This window comes from Hyperolius riggenbachi, chromosome 2, assembly GCF_040937935.1.
Source record: "Hyperolius riggenbachi isolate aHypRig1 chromosome 2, aHypRig1.pri, whole genome shotgun sequence".
Classification (NCBI taxonomy): Eukaryota; Metazoa; Chordata; class Amphibia; order Anura; family Hyperoliidae; genus Hyperolius; species Hyperolius riggenbachi.
This window is the reverse complement of record NC_090647.1, coordinates 282,623,986-282,641,641: the sequence shown is the minus strand read 5'-3', so window position 1 is coordinate 282,641,641 and position 17,656 is coordinate 282,623,986. Positions and strand designations below refer to the sequence as shown.

Here is a 17,656-nt window from a genome sequence, read left to right as displayed (position 1 = left end):
AAACTTGAGGTCATATGTTCGCACTGTAGTCTATGCTGGCTATTGTAATTTCGCCCATTGCCGCTAGATGGGGACCATTAGCCTCACTGAGTTAGATAGTAGTTCCCAGAGTGGCCGCTGTGTGTCCGCCCATGTTCCCATTCCCAAGTGCAGCACCCTATCACTCGGATGGGTGTCCTCCTATGCTGGCGGGGCGGAGACAGGAGCCGGAAGTCGGATCCTTAGACACCGGAGTCACCGGCGGGTACCGGGCACACAGCTGTGAAAGAGTTCGCCATGTCCGGGTATATCCCGGGGCAGCTCCCGGTGGATCGCAACCAGGAGAACGAGTTCGTGCGAGCGTATGAAGGAGTGCTGGAGAGATATAAAGGTAGTGGCTGCTGTGCACATGATGATGCTGCTTCAGGCAGGCAGGCTGCCGGGCACCTCAGGCCGGGGGCAGGCAGACACACACACACGGGGGGGAGGGCAGGGTCAGGGGGCTGCATGACAGCCTGGCTGGGTGACAACAACAGGGGCATGGCTGGGATGTGACAGGCAGTGAGACATGCTGGCCACAGATAAGGGCTGCTCACTGATAGTCCTGATCACACACACACTGAGGCTCGGGGGACAGTGACAGCAGCAAAAAGTGACTTTCACGTCTCACATTAGGGCTGCATTGTGGTAATGACCCCAAGAAGTTCCAGACAGGGAGGAAACTGCTCCCCTATGGAGCAAATCCTGCTTTCACACACTACAGATATTACTAATGTTTACCATATGCTGCGGCTATAACGTTACCTGTTTTTTTTTTCCTTCAGCATAAAATAAATCTGGAAAAAAATGTGATTGAGTGCTGTGCTAGGATACTGGGTTCTCTCTCTCTTTTTTTTTTTTTTTTTTTTTTTTTGCCAAGGACAACCTTCATACAGTTTGTGTGTTCTTCCTGTATTTGTATGGACTTCCTATCACTTGCGGAAAGGATGCTGGCAGTTAAGTTGGCTTCCAACCAAAACTGGCCTTGCTGTCTACGTATATATAAATATCTGAGGTAGGAACTAGAGATGATCTTTTCTAAGGTGAATTTTTAGCTGTATATGAACTGGGATTGGGGTTGCTTAACTCAAACATTGTACAGGGCTAATCAGACTCAGAAGGCTGATTATTAATTGATAGCTAGATTATTAAAATTGTTAGTTTTCTGAATCCAATTAGCCCTGTCCAAAGATCTTGTTCATGCCCCTTAATTCTTGTTCATGTACAGTTAAAATAAAAAAAAAACAACCACCGCCCCCCACAATTGGCAAGTAAAAAGTTTAGATCACTTCTCTTGCAGAAGTATTAGATTGATACCTTCTTTCTAAAAGTAGAAATTGATATGAAAAGTTTGGTCTTCTGCTCTTCAAAAAAAAGTTTCACAGCAATTTAACGGGGAGAAATAAATAAGGATAATAATTTCTACTAGAGATAGACACTGACTTCAAGGGCTTTTTAACAGGAAGTGGAATTCACTTTGGGTGAACCAGAGCTTTGCAGGGGGTAATCAGATTCAGTAGGATAACAACTGATTATCTTTCTGAATCTGATTAGTCCTGTGCTAAGTTCTGGCTCAGCCTCTGGTGATTGTTGAGCAAAAAACTGGCAAGTTGATTTTTAAATCTTATAGCTACTGACCATCACTGAATACTTAAAGGCGTCTAATTTATTACCAGACTTCAGATTTGGACACAGACACACAGACAAAAAAACCCCCTTTTCTTTCACTTGTGCTAGTTAGACTTATTAAGTGTCAGTAACGGAATGACTGCTGGAATATGTCTCTAGGGTGTAACAGGGACACCTATTTTGAAACTATATTGGGTGTGACATTGATATTGATAAAGGATATTCTTGGTCCGGGTGAAGGGACGGTATGGGTGTAGCAGCTGCCAGAATATGGGGTAGTGAGAGGGTGTAACAAGAATAAGCAACTTCAAGATATACAGCACATGACAAGAGGGACCATCTATAAGTTTCTCTAAAGCCCAATGTGGTATTTAACAGCTAGCTATTAATAACATTTACAGATATAAGTTGTGCAAAACAAAGTTACAGTGTGTAAGAGTAATGGTGAATCATCACTGTAACATTTGTAATATGTATGCAGTCATGTCTGTAACAGCTGAATTATTATGGCTTCTGGACTCATTTTGTCAGTAATGTGGGAAATGCAGCCTTCATTCTGAATTTTACATAGCTGCAAACTTCACACTAAGTAATTTATCTGTATTTTGTTGTGTAAGCATTGGGTAATCCTTGGGTATTATGAAATTTTAATACACAAAATGGTGATATAGATCAATTAGGTTTTTATACTGCCTAACAGATCTTTAAACTGCTATGTAATAGTGATGAACCCAAAACAGGAGTATTAAAGAACAACTGAAATCAGAGGTGTATGGAGGCTGCCATATTTAGTTCCTTTTAAGCAATAGCAGTTGCCTGGCAGCAGTCCTGCTGACCCTCACCCTCATACTTTTAGCCATAGACCCTGAATAAGCATGAAGCAGATTAGGTGTTTCTGACATAGTCAGATCTGACGAGATTAGCTGCACGCTTGTTTCTGGTGTTCAAACACTACTGCAGCTAATAGCTCAACAGGGCTGCCTGGCAGGTAGTGTTGTTTAAACGGAAATAAATATGGCAGCCTCCATGTTCTTCTCTTCTCACTTCAGTAGTCCTTTAAGTGAAAATGGGTTCTAAATGTCAACCTGTTGAGGATGGCAGAGGAGAGTGACAGGAGACTGTGTTGGGATACTAACAATGCTGTGTGTGAGAATATGCTATGACACATGTGCGTGCTTTCATGTTCTACTGACTTGGCTCATTATCACTACAATCTTTCACCAGTGAAGTATCTACTCTTATATATAATGTAGCAACAACAAAAACATAGTAGCTTTCTTTAAACAGTTTGGTATCCCTAATGGAACCTGTCTGTCAGATGCTGATGATTGAGTTAGTCCAGGATTTTTCCTATATAGTCTATATTTTTAAACTTTTTCAATAGTCAAACATCTCCTCGTCCGTTGAATGATGTGCCTGCACTTCCATCAGACAAATCAGCCTGCCTCTTTGGAGTGAAACTGATTATATTTTTATATGGTGTGTAACATGAAAAAGGAAGGAATATGTGACAATCATAGAACATGTTGTAAAAGGCCAAAAAAGGGCTTAGATGGGTCTGAGCTTCATGGATGATTTTTAATCTGAGATTAAAAGATCTTGAAGTATCCACCATGCCACTATGCAAGATTGGGAGATTAATTTCACAAAGATTTAGATAGAAAGAGATTGATAATCAGAGACCTCACCATGTGTTAGTACAACCACATCTCTGTTGTGTGACACTTGGTGGGCTGTCATATTATCAGTAATACATTTCCTCTGTACAGAATCAAGTTTGAATCTTTCTTTCTTTTGACCTACACTGAGTTTTATAGGCCACATTCACGCAGTTGTTTATATGCATCCAAAAGGACCTCATTTTTTCATTGTGCCTAAAAAAAAAAAGTTTTGGTGGGGGAAAAAAATTAAAGAAATGTGTTGCTTCAGTCCAAAATTCAAAAATGTCAAGCTTCCTGCACATTCCCTCTTCCTTAGTCAGTTTAAAGCCAGGCTTCCTGAGCATATCTATTATACAGCCGCCGGGAGATTTGGGTGCAGGGTGAAGCTGATAAATGGCTTACCCTGCTCTTGCACAAGTCCCAGCAGGGTTAAATACTTTCCCACCTGTCTAGGCCGCCATGGATAGCAGGGAATGATGTCATTTGGCTTCCAGTGGCTTAATTACAATGTTTTTGTAGTAATGTGTGCTCCATCCTTTGACGGCGCCCAAATTACTCACTGAGCGCCGCTATAGCCGTAATTCCTATTATGGCCTATGGTGACACCGGCTGTGCCCAAATCTCCTGTGCTGTTTTTACAGCATACCCTTCCTGATGCCTGTATGTTCACCTTTAGGCCTCCATTCACAGTGGGACGTTGCGTTGTAATGCAACGTTAAAGTCACAACGCAGCATTACAACGCAGTGCAGAAAAAAAAGGTGGTAACACACATTAATAGTACATTACCGTCCCATACAGTAGGTACAGTAAAGCTTACAGGCAATGAAAAGTATGCTTTCCTGTAACTGGTAACGTGTGCGTTTAGAGGTACCGCACTGCAAGCAGTGCGTTACCATAGCGCTACACGTTACAATGCGACGCTAATGTAGCACTGTGAACATCCCATAGGATTAGCATTGCAGCGTGGTAAGCTGTGTTATAAGACTTTATAACATAGCTCCGCAATGTCCCACTGTGAATGAGGCTTGCTTGTCATGTTTTTGTCTGTAACTTCAAATGCCAAGAAGTCTTATAAAGGGGTCCTCAGGGTCGACTCTCCCCTGAAGCCATCTGAAGAATTTGATTCAGGCAGCAACATCTAGGGGGAGGCACCGATGGCCATCTAAATAGCAGAGTGGCCGGAGTGGAGCACAATTTCCTTACTTAGTCCAGTGCCAGATCCTCTCCTACTTTTTACTTATGCCTATCACTGTTGCATCACTTCGTAGTCTCCTGATACATGTTACGTGACATCGGGAGCCTACAGACAAATGCTTCTAAACACTGATGGGCTGCAGTGAAGGAGAGGAGAGAATCTGCAAATGTACCAGATAACTGTACTCCTGTCATGCTGCCAACCCTCTGCTATTTAGATGGGGGAGAGAGGTTGGCCCCGTTTACCCCGGGCACCCCTTAAGCCCCATCTACACGATATGATTCTTTGTGTGATTCGATTACGATTCTATTTACGATCCGATTAAATCCGACATGTCTGATCGGGATTCGATTCAATTCGATTTGCCATTGTTTTGAAATGGCAAATCGAATTGAATCGAATCCCGATTGGACATGTCTGATTTAATCGGATCGTAAATAGAATCGTAATCAAATCGCACTAAAAATCGTATCGTGTAGATTGGGCTTTAAACATGTCACTAGGAGCATCTGTAGGACATTCACCTGAGAGGAGAGGGGAAATGAGGGCACACTTCCTGTCACAGGTAATGTGATCCACTGTACTGTTGGCACTAATGTTAACCAAATTCCATGTTATTTCCGGGTCAAAAGTTTCCAAAATGATTTTTATCCGTGGCAACAAGTAGATTGTAACAAATGCTATAACTCCACAAGCTCTGATAGAACCTGCATAATTTGCTCATCTACATTGATGTGTTGAGATTTACACTTTCTCAATCTGCTGTTGGCATTACTGCTTCAGTTGGTAATATTGCTTTTGGACATTACAGCAAACCTATGAGTTTTGAAATGAAAACTAAAAAAAATTGCATACTTACCTCAGTAGAGGGAAGCCTCTGGATCCCCCAGAAGTGTCCCCCATATCCCCCTTCCGCTCGCCATTCTAGCATTGGGACCCCTGAAGCTTGCAGCTGTGCAGGAGGGCTCATGCCTGTGCAGTAGCACGGAGCCGCTGCTCGGGCTCGGTGGAAAAAGCAGAGTATAAATGAGGTTACCCATCCGCTCGCAACTTCCACCACCGATCTCCCTTCAGCTGCGCATCCAGCGTTGCATCTCCATGACTATAATGGTGGTTAGTCATGTGACCCACTGCCATTACATGCTAGCGGACCACATGGAGACTGACACGACAGCAGTGGAAGCTGAGAGCTGGTAAGTAACCTAATGTATGCCCTGCTCACAACTCGGCATAGAGAGGGAGGGAGAGGCACACCTGCTACCTATCTGCCCATACTGAGGTGGAGGCTACTTAATACTGGTGCATGCCAGGGTACCTATACAGGAGGAGTCTCATCTGCTACCTGAACTGGAGGCCAACCTAAGCCTAGGGCACATTTGGCTTCCTGTGTTGGGGAGGGGGATATGGGGCACATCTGCTACCTATAGTGGTTCCTCCTATCAGAGCATCATTTATGTTGTTCATGTGTATTGTTTGTACTGTATACCAGTGTTTCTCAACATTATTGTAGCATGTACTCATTTAGTAAAAATTGTATTTACCAATTAACCCCAGTTGTGGGTAACATCATTTTAGGTACCCATCGAGGCATATAGGATTTGTGGAAGTAGGCAGCAGCAGCCTATAATCAAGATTTTAATAGCTTTGTAGTGCTTCATGCTGTAAAGAACTAACAGTTGTAGAATAAACATTAGATAGAGTTTCTGTTGAAATCTTGTCTAATATCGAATAGTGCTGTAGAGTGGTAGAACAAGTGTGTGATCAGTATTAGACCGCTTTCAGAGGGGTAGCTGACAGGTAGTGAATTCACCACCTGTCAGCTGCTGCCCTGCTCCTGCCGGGCGCTTGTTAGCACTCAGTACAGGCGCATAGAGTCACATCTGAGAGCGGCTGCAACCGTGCTCAGACACGACATGCCGGGTAACCACCATATGTCAGCGACTTACATGTGTGGTGTTTAAACCGTTGCCACTTGGCTTCATTTAAATTGCACCAGAATGGTACTTATGAGTGACAGCCAGGAGGCTGAACTGCCCAACAAGCGTGCAGTTCACCCTTCCGTCTGAAAGAGGCCTTAGGAAGATATTCATCATTGACCGATCTACCACAAATCTTCCAAGTGTATGGCCAGCCTTAGGCAGATCCCTGAGTTTGAGCTTGCAGACCTGTCAGCAGCCACACAATGTGCATGTTTTTGCTCAGAATGTGTGCTGAATGCTTATTTTCTAATGTTCAGCTACTCTTAGTTTTGCAAAACCAAAGGAATAGCTTTGTTATTCATGCTAAAAGATTAAAAGGTGTAAGGTCTGGTGCACACCAGAGGAGTTTTTCTGAGCGTTTTGAGTTTTTAAATCTGCTGCTAATGTTATCCTATGTGTCTGTGCACACTGGAGCAATGAGGTTTTGTAAAAAAACCCCATAGCATTATATTGGGAAGAGCTTTTAGAGGTTTCAAAAGCTCTTCCCAATATAATGTTATGGGTTTTTTTTTACAAAACCTCATTGCTCCAGTGTGCACAGACATATAGGATAACATTAGCAGCAGATTTAAAAACTCAAACGCTCAGAAAAACTCCTCTGGTGTGCACCAGGCCTATGAAAGGCATGGTGCAATGAAGGGCGTTTTTTATATTGACCAGATTTACACAGCATGTTGTTTACAGTTGTGACAACAGCTGTAGGGCTTGGCAAGGATGTGACAGCATTGTCAATACACCAGGGCCAGGAAAGGAGTCATTGTGCTCAGTGTAGCTGTGGAAGCAGAACACTTTTCATTCCGTGTTTTTATAAAAAAAGACTTTGATATTGATGCTTTTTGTTAATTGGAATTTAAAAAAAGTACTAATACTATGCTATTCCTTCATGGTATTTGAGAAGCAATGCAGATAAGCAACTTTTGACACAGTAACAAATAATATATATTGACATACAAAAGGAGTTGACTTGCCTTTTAAAGCTTAGAGGTGTCTGACTGGGAAGGTGTGGCAGAGCAATAAAGGTGTGTCTCCCCCCCAGGATAGACGCTGAGGGTAAACCAGGTGTGTCCAGGCATTCGCTTCCTTTCCTATGTCTTCTTAATCTGTCAAAGCCCCATAATGTGCGGCGGGGGCTGTAATGCATTTCTTTGGATGCTCGTTGAGAGACACACATCAAAACTAAATACAAAATCACTGGCCTGATGTGCCTGAGCTAGAATCACTGGCCTGATATCAGCAGTGGATGGTACGTGAATGCAAAATCACTGGCCTGATGTGCCTGAGGTACAGCAGAGACCGGTACCTGAATGAAGAATTACTAGCCTGATATGCCTGAGGTACAGCAGTGACCAGTACCTGAATGCAGAATTACTAGCCTGATATGCCTGAGGTACAGCAGTGGCTGGTACCTGAATGCAGAATTACTAGCCTGATATGCCTGAGGTACAGCAGTGGATGGTACCTGAATGCAGAATTACTAGCCTGATATGCCTGAGGTACAGCAGTGGATGGTACCTGAATGCAGAATTACTAGCCTGATATGCCTGAGGTACAGCAGTGGATGGTACCTGAATGCAGAATTACTAGCCTGATATGCCTGAGGTACAGCAGTGGACGGTGCTTGAATGCAAAATCACTGGCCTGATGTGCCTGAGGTACAGCAGAGACCAGTACCTGAATGTAGAATTACTAGCCTGATATGCCTGAGGTACAGCAGTGACCAGTACCTGAATGCAGAATTACCAGCCTGATGTGCCTGAGGTACAACAGTGACCAGTACCTGAATGCAGAATTACTAGCCTGATGTGCCTGATGTACAGCAGTGACCAGTACCTGAATGCAGAATTACTAGCCTGATATGCCTGAGGTACAGCAGTGACCAGTACCTGAATGCAGAATTACCAGCCTGATGTGCCTGAGGTACAGCAGTGACCAGTACCTGAATGCAGAATTACTAGCCTGATATGCCTGAGGTACAGCAGTGGCCGGTACCTGAATGCAGAATTACTAGCCTGATATGCCAGAGGTACAGCGTTGACCAGGTACCAGAGGAATGCCTGATGTACCAGAGATACAGTTCCTAAAAGTTTTTCTTGCTGCTATATATTGTCCAGCGCCATTATTTAAAGCATTAAACATTTACTTTTCAGGCGGTGTTTTTTGTTCTGTTCAGAGAGTGCTGAAACAAAAAGATCAGCATGACAGCAAGGGAAGTAGCTTTCTTGGGGAGCATCTAAGAAGGACTTCCAGATTTCACCCTTATGCTGATACAGTAGAGTCCCAGTTATCCAGAACTTACCCAATCAGCACAAATCGCTGGCAGTACTCACAGTGGTGAAGGCCAAATTCTCAGTCTGTTTTTGGGCTTTGCTGCGCTTTAACCTTGGGGGAGCCGTGGAACCCAGTCTTTATAAATTACTGTATTTTAACATTTAATTCATAGTTCATGGTATATAAATAGAGTGGGTTATAGTACTGTTTTAGCTAGGCCTATTTTTAACTTTGAGTCTAACGCAACCAGAAAGCATACTTCTCATTGGCCAATCCCTATCGAGGCCGAATAATCCTGAGACTCAATATTCTTTAGTATTTATTTACTCTGTCATCTTCCACAGTGCTTTATTTAAGTGCGTACACACGCACTACTGCCGCCTCCGATGGGTCCGGCAGACCCTCCCGCTGGGCGGACATTCAGACGACAGTAGCGCGTGTGTACACGCTGTTGGCGGACAGATAAAGCCGTTCCTGAACAATCCGCTGAGCTCATCGTTCAGAAACAGCCTTATCAGTTTGCCGACAGCACGTCCACACGTGCTACTGTCGGCTGAACGTCCGCCCAGTGGGAGGGTCTGACGGACCCGTCGTCGGTGGCAGTAGTCCGTGTGTACGCACCCTTACAAAATATATATTGTTTTGTCACTAACTGTCCTCAGAGGGGCTCACAATCTAATCCTTACCGTAGTCCTCAAAGATTTCAGTTAACATTTGTTTCAGTCGGTGCAGCATGTACTCTTGCTACACCAAAGCAGAAAAACCTTGACCCTAGCTATGGGGTAGCAAATCTGTCTGTGTGCAAAGGGCATGATGGTTTGTTTTACAGTATAGGCATTTCTTGTAATGGAGATGCATACCTTTACCAACTACACCCTACCTTGTAAATGTAGGTTGTGCGTAAGTCAATAGACGTGAACAAGTATGAACTGCTCAGACTTCAGTCTATTTTCTTGCACAGTATGTGAACAGTATTCAGGCTGCATATAGTTTTTAAGTAACTATTTCTTTACAGCCCTATAAAATATACCATACTTTGAAAGTTTAAATGTATATTTTTTAAGTGTTACTGAACATGCATTGTTAAAGAGAACCTGAACTGAAAATAAAAAGTCAAAATAACCATACACAGGCCATACTTGCCTCCTGTGTAGTCTACTCCTCAATCTTTTTCTCCTCTCCTGCGTCCCATTTTGTCCACTGCGATCAATGGAATTATCTGTCCTCCATTTTAAAAATGGCTATTACCCCATAACAGCTTCCTGGTCAGCACATTGTTAAACTGTAATATCACCCACTTGAGCCATAGGGAAACATGGACATTACCTTGCACATTCAGCTGTAACTGACAGCTGCTGATATATAACTGACAGCAACTGGTATATTGTCAGAACTGGAAGGGTTCACTGTAAGAAGAAAATGGTGAGAATTGAATTTGAGAGGAACTGACGGCAAGGTATGTATGTAATATGTCTACGTTGTGTTTATTTTAAATAATTTTACTCGCTTCAGGTTCCCTTTAACTCCTGAAACATAATTTCCTAAAGGATCTATAGGCTGCCATGCTACCCTTTTTTAACTGTCCCTTGGATGTCAGGCTGATCCACAGGCTTCAATTTACTTGCCGTAGCTGACACAGAATTTCTAGAGGATGTTTTCCTACTTGCTTCATGTCATTGAAGCTGGTGGATCACTTGGCAACCTGGTAACTTGCTTACATATGAAGAGGGTTAAACATAGCAGTCCATGCTTATTTCATCTTGGCCTTCGTTTGAAATTAAATTCCACTTTTTGTTCAAAAACTAGTGGTGACTTGCACAAGTGATTTCTATATTTTCCAACTCCATCCCCCAGTTATATCGGCCATTGCACTTAATTTTTGAATATGTTTTTACTTTTCTCTTTCTTACAATAGAATTGGAAAGGTTTGTGAAAATAACATTTCTGTTTTTGACATCGCTATGCATTGTGAAGTGAGTTTAAATGGACCTTTTCATACCTCCTGTCAAAAGTATACACATTAATATTGAGACCAAGGAGCCAGCAGGAACATTTTTGGATCCTGCTCCATTCCCATTAATTAAGGCCTTAGCTATTTGGCTCCTTGGAGTTGTTGGGCCCTTCCTCCTCTTGAGTTAGCCCTAACAAGCAACTTTACTCATGCATTCTTTTGTGTTTGAAGTTCAAATACACATTATTATATCTGTTTCATCTGTTACCTCCAGACTCAAATGAGTCAAGCAGCTGGCTGGAGAAAATGTTTAAAGTCCTTGTTCACCCTTCCTTTTTATGCCTCTGATAGTAAATTTTCATTAGTTAACAATGCATTTTTTTGTACATTTTCCTATAGATATGTTAAAAAGACTGTCTTGTGTCTTCCTGTTGAGATGACCGTGCAGTCTTGCTGAACTGGAGACTGCCCAGACACCTCCCTTTTTCCAATCATCACCCACATAAAGTAGTTAGAAAGCAGCTGGAAAGAGGCATCAGGCATCTTATCATCAGATAAGAAAAACGAGGGGAAGATAAGAGAATTGAGAGCAGAATCGAGTGGAAAAAATGATCGGGTGGAAAATCGAGCGGAAAAACGTATCGTGTGTACCCAGCATAAGCTCTACTGGAAAAGACTTTGCTTATCATTAGAACTACATAGGGTTTGAGAAAGGTTTCCTTTAATTGGTCTGTATAAATGACTTGAAAAGCCCTTGTGATAAGGTAGTTCCTTGCTGTTAATGCCTTGGTCATCCCACTTATTACAGCCATGGCGTTGCTGTTCTAGTTCACCATTAAGAACCTAAGTGGCAGAGCTCTCCTCATTGACCTCCCACAGAGTCCAGAGACTCGGCTGGTTTGTTTCACAGTGAACTGTCATAACTAACATAACTGTTTTATTTGGACTGAACTGGTATTGTTGAATCTGGTATATTGTTACTATCAGTACATTCAGTGTATGAGGTCATGTCCAGTGCACCAAAATGCTGCTGCCGAGACCTATTTTTGGCACCTACACTTCAGTAGAAAAGCGCAGTTTGTAGCAGTTAGGCCTTTTTCACAAAGGAGGCTGAAGGAGGTGAATTCATGGAAACAGGACATCTGGGTGCCGGAGATGTGTTTGGGTGCTGCTAAAGGCGCCTATAGAAATTTTGGTGAAAGATGGAGCCACCTGCTATGGAAACTGTTGCCACAAATAGCGGGCTCTTGGCCTTGGTGCCCATATTTGTTGCTGCAGTCTACATAGCGTGTGGCTGCGCCTGCTAAGTATCCTCCTTTCACTGATTTTTCTATGGGTGTCTGTGGCTGTGCCTGATATTTATCGTTTCTTGCTGCATGTTTGCAGGGGACAGTTAAAGAGAATCTGTATTGTTAAAATCGCACAAAAGTAAACATACCAGTGCGTTAGGGGACATCTCCTATTACCCTCTGACACAATTTTGCCGCTCCTCGCCGCATTAAAAGTGGTTAAAAACAGTTTTAAAAAGTTTGTTTATAAACAAACAAAATGGCCACCAAAACATAGAGGGGCCTAGAAGGGGGAGTTCATAGCAGAACCACAACACTGAAGAACTTGGCAGCCTTCCAGACACATGTTTGTACTTTTAAAAAGGACTATATGTACTATAATGCAATCTCAGAAAGGCAAAAAAAAGTCTCTGAAAAAACTTTGACACATGTAGAAAAACAGGAAAAATGGTTCTTCAATATCACAATAATAGGTCTTAAAAACATACTAATTGATTTGAAACACAAAGTGGTTGTGGCTTTGTGGGCATTTAAACTCCAAGGCAACGACACATGTTCGTTTCGGGCTTTTGTATAAAGTTATATGTGCCCTTCGTCAGGCCGTGATGCCCAATTCTGCATAGCTCAACCAGACGAAGAAAGACCAATCAGGCGAGAAGAGCCAAAAAATGGGGGGCGTCTGAACTGACCAGACGCACTGAACCTTCCCAGAGGCTATAATAAAGTGCTTCGCAGCACTTTATTATAGCCTCTGGGAAGGTTCAGTGCGTCTGGTCAGTTCAGACGCCCCCCATTTTTTGGCTCTTCTCGCCTGATTGGTCTTTCTTCGTCTGGTTGAGCTATGCAGAATTGGGCATCACGGCCTGACGAAGAACACATATAACTTTATACAAAAGCCCGAAACGAACATGTGTCGTTGCCTTGGAGTTTAAATGCCCACAAAGCCACAACCACTTTTTGTTTCAAATCAATTAGTATGTTTTTAAGACCTATTATTGTGATATTGAAGAACCATTTTTCCTGTTTTTCTACGTGTCAATAAAGTTTTTTCAGAGACTTTTTTTTTTTGCCTTTCTGAGATTGCATTATAGTACATATAGTCCTTTTTAAAAGTACAAACAAGTGTTGATGGGCAAGGTGGATTGCCCCCAAAAGGACTGCGTTTTTTGATCCTTCACAATATAAAGGATCGTATCCCAGAATTTGTTACTAAAACAGCCTTCCAGACACAGGCTGACAAGTCTGACAGGGGAAAGATACATTGATTTATTACAGAGACAGTGATAGTATAAAGTGCTGCAGTAAGCCAGAACACATTAGAATAGCTTTTTGAACTTGTAGGATGATAAAAAACAGGATGCAATTTTTGTTACGGAGTCTCTTTTAGGTTAGGAGGCAGGACGGGGGTTTGCACAGGGAGGGGTGAGCATTCAAGATTAGGAGTCAGGGGTAGGGTTCTGTGTGGGCGTAAGATTGGGTGCAGCTTTAGTCTAATATCAGTAGCGTTTACCATTAATTTACGATAGACTACCAGCGCCCACATTTTCTGGTTGCATTTCCCCCCCCCCCCTTTTTTTCCCATATGCGCAAATTCACTGCCAGTTCCTTGCTAGTGTTTGGCATGAGTGGTGGAGAGGCGGCCACATTACTGAGTTGCATCCGAGCGAAGCTGTAGTGTTGTTTTTTTTTTTAAATGACTGATGACCGCACTGCATGACTTATACTGTTGCGTGGGGGTACAAACACTGCCATTTAGCTGCATTAAATTACACATTGTTAACTGGCAGTCAGGAGGCTGAACTGGAAGCGGACGTCTGAAAGAGTCCTTACAGGGAGTGCTTCTGTCTCTGAGTGGTCTACCCTGTTCAGGAGCAATTGCACTGTGAAGAAAGCTTTTGGAATTAACGACCTCTGTATGGGCACTTGTGACTTTGATTAACAGAGATATGTAAATGCTCATGTTTTGCTGTGTTTTCCCAAGTGTACTCTGTGCCATTAAAAGGATGTCCATTATTGTTAAGGGAGCCAGTGAATTAATAGTTGTCAGTACTACTACATGCAAAATGCTTACCTAGGGAAATCTGAAAAGCAGCATTAAGATGTCAGGCAGATTGTTTGCCTTTCAGTTGGGCCAGCTTACCTTGAATGCATGGATGTACTGCAATAGATAGTTGCAGCATTATGAGAGGCACTGCAGATTCCCAGACACTCAGCAGGGAACAGTCACTTCCTGCTAATCAGAAAATAGAACTTATGTGAGGAAACTACCGTACACAGGAAAGGAAGTTGCTGTTTATACCACTATGGGCTTCTAGTACATCTGGCTTATGGTCAAATTAAAATCAAATGTGAAGAATTGAGCTTCTGACTAGATCTAAAGTACGGTAATTAGTGAAAAAAATTGTCTGTCATGCAGATAGGAGATTCCATTGGACTGTGAACTGCCAGCCATAGATGGGCAGATGTATGAAACGATTTACAAATGTCTCTTTTCTGAAGGAAGATATGGCCAGGAATTCAACTGCCAACCAAATAGTTTCCACAGAGTGCTATTTTGCTGAGCAGTTAAAGCGAGGCTGGATCTCAATGACTAATGTGGAGGACATTTGCTGCTCAGGTCGTTACACAGTAACTCATTTGACTTGTATATGATTCCAGTAGTGTTAGCAGTTTACTAAACCCTTTGCTAATTTAGTGTCGCTAACATCATTCCGTTTAGGTGTGTTATTAGCACAAAAAAAAAAAAGGTAACCATTACGGTTTTTTATTTACCTACTGCACTATTGAAGCATGAAGGAGTTCATGTATCGGTATATCTAAACCTATCAACTCATATTTAAAACGCAAATCCAACAACAACTTTGGAATTTGGGAGTGAAGAGTTGGCTCTGCCAGATTTTTACTGATGGTCTCGATTTACATTTTACATAAGGGAGCATTTTCCTGTTGCATACAGTGCCCTACTTATAATTGACTCGAGTTAAGTTTCAGAGATATATTTTTCCACCTCTCACCACGTTTAATACAGGACTCAACTTACAAACAAATTCAACTTACAAACAATCCCCCGCAACATAAACTGTAAGTAAGGGTCCGCCGGTACTATGCTAGTTATCACAGCTAACAGGAGCAGGTGAAATCTCCCCAGCAAAAGCAATAGAGAAACTTTTTTTTTTAACCTTAGTGAAGAGGGTTTAACTACTTTGAACCACTGCTATTCAGCTGCATTTTAATTGCACTCGATTTGTAATTTCCACGGGCGTCAGAACAGCTCGAGGGGTGTTCTACATAGTCAACCCATTCTCTTGTTCCCCCTCAAGGCATCATGCATACTACCATATCACAAACTGGCATAAACAGCTGAATGTTTGAGACTTTGCCTCAATTTATCACAAGATGCACTGAGTGTAACGTGTTCTAGTTTAGCTGCTGGTAATGCATTAAGAAACTTATAGTACTGGCCACAGGCACAATAGGGTTTTTGGGCTTGTCATCCCATAATCAATGTATGGTGTATGAGTAATATATTACCAACTAGCAATGCTGAGTGGGTCAACAATTCTCCTACATGCTGGATTTTATTTTCTTGCACTGGAAAGTGAAGGCTTTTAAATATAAAAGCTGAATAATTATAATATTGCTACTAACAGTATACTGTCCTATGTATTTCCATCAAGAACCCTAGCACGGTGAGTAACAAGTGAACTATTGTCTCCAGTGTCTGCTGGACGCAGGAAGAAGGAACACGGAAACCTCTTAATAAAAACCTTGGGAGAGCCTTCCTTTTGAACTTTTCACTTGTTTTTTCGCCATTAACATTAATAGGTCTGTATTTTTCACTTGACATCTGCATCTGGGACATTGCTTAGTTACCGAGAGCATGCATTGCAGTGTGTGTGACAGCTCAGTCATATAACCTGCATGTGGCCGAGACATAGCACCTAATATTTTCTAACACTGGATTGTTGGCGGGAGGGGTGGGGGTGTGCTACGAATTGAGCATTGTTCCAACATCCATTCTTTATCACCTCATACATGCTGGGAGCATGGAGTGTGGGCTTGAGGGTGAGCAGTATGTGATTGGGGTTTCCATAACTTTATTCTGAAACCTGCTGTTCACACATGCTATTGGCTGCAGCTTTTTTGATATTGTCTACTATCTAATGGTGCAAGGTGATGGACCAAATGAATGATTGGATCGCAAAGCTATCAAGCAGACAAATTATATAGTGTATGTCCAGCCCATCAAATAGTACTTTAGGCTTGATTTACAAAGCCAGCGGAACTAGAGAACATGATTGATCCTTCACTCTAAACAATATACATTGAAAGGTAGGTTAGTACTGCGGTCATTGTCAGTCTGATATGACCCAGGTAAGGACTGTAAACTTTTTCTCACCTAATAGCGGGCAATTTGTAATCAAGTGAATCCAGGTTTGCTGGAAAACTTCTAGTAAACCAAGGTGATTGTGTTATTTTTTAAAATGAATATTTGCTTCCTTCTGTTATAGATTATTAAGCCCTGTACACACGGAGGGGTCTTTGGAGGATCTCTGTTGGCCTGGATTGGTACTCGATCCATTGGGCAACAGAGTATTGCCAATGATGTACAAACGCATCATCAGACTCCAGGCTAGCGAGGCATCTGTTGCTATGTGGAGAATGGGCTGCTCAGGAGAAGCACCGAGTGGCCCACAATGGAGTGGATTCCCAGGGTGAAGGGAGAACAATGCAGTTGGATGTCGGGGGATTGCTTATGATTTGGCATGCCTGGGATCATGCGTGCGCTGTACACACGCTGGTTTGAGTCACGATTCTTGGCTGAAGCAGTCGAGTTCAAACCAGCGCGTGTATGTAGTTTCAGGTTTCTATCCTGTTTTTTGTCAGAAATTGCAGCTTTTTACACAGAGGTCTCTGTATGTATGCATGTATGTGAGCCTTCCCACCTAAAGATAACTCATTCTTGAAAGGGGTGTGCACAGTTTCTGTCAGTATTCTGTATGGTACTGAAGTTACTGATAACGGGATACCAGGCAAAACAAATAGTAGCAGGTTTCCTGTATTCACAGTGCAAGGGTCTTATCACAGTGGTGATGCTGGGCAAAGCATACTTTACTGTTGCTGGATGTAACTGTACATGCATATCTGTGTCTGGGATGAGGCGTCTTCCAGTGACCAGGTTTCTTACTAATCTCCCCTGGCCATATCCATCCATTATGTGTAACTAATGTGCTGGTTGGTGTGTGAAGTGTTGGTAGGGTCTCAAAATTAAAGCATAGCTGGAGTGAAAAAAGTGACATAATTAAATCCGTAGCAGGAGAGGCTTCCTGGAACTACTTATAGGTCATCGCCCCATGTTGGGTCCGTCTATACCTATTTGATAAAAGCTCGTCGAATGGGTCTCTAGTGGAAGTGCTCCTGCCGTGAATGACCACATCCGGATTGAATAAGATCCACACATGCCAATAGAAGGAAACACTCATGGATGGAGGAAAAAGGCTGTACACAATCAGCTTTGTTTTACTGAGATGAAATAGGACCCTGATGTAGATTGATGGGTTCAATGAAGATCCAGGAAGCCTCTGAATCATCCAGAGGTTTCCAACTAAGTGTCTAAGGTAAGTATCTTTAGTACCTGCTCCCCCGCCCCCATAACAGGTTGGCT

The 17,656-nt window shown here is 42.5% G+C and overlaps 1 protein-coding gene and 1 long non-coding RNA gene across 11 annotated transcripts in view; one reads left to right on the top strand and one right to left on the bottom strand.

Annotated features, from left to right (window-relative positions):
• Window positions 1-17,656, top strand: part of MACF1 (microtubule actin crosslinking factor 1) — a 449,681-nt gene that overhangs the window by 93,948 nt on the left and 338,077 nt on the right. The window contains exon 1 of one of the 9 annotated variants that reach the window (XM_068268821.1): window positions 206-370. The exons of the other annotated variants lie outside the window; for them this stretch is intronic. Coding sequence (XP_068124922.1) covers window positions 277-370 — 94 coding nt within the window. The 5' untranslated portion in view covers window positions 206-276. Of the gene's footprint in view, window positions 1-205; window positions 371-17,656 lie in introns of those variants that run through there. 9 annotated transcript variants of the gene reach the window in all.
• Window positions 1-17,656, bottom strand: part of LOC137546403 (uncharacterized) — a 175,427-nt gene that overhangs the window by 77,541 nt on the left and 80,230 nt on the right. The window lies entirely within an intron of this gene.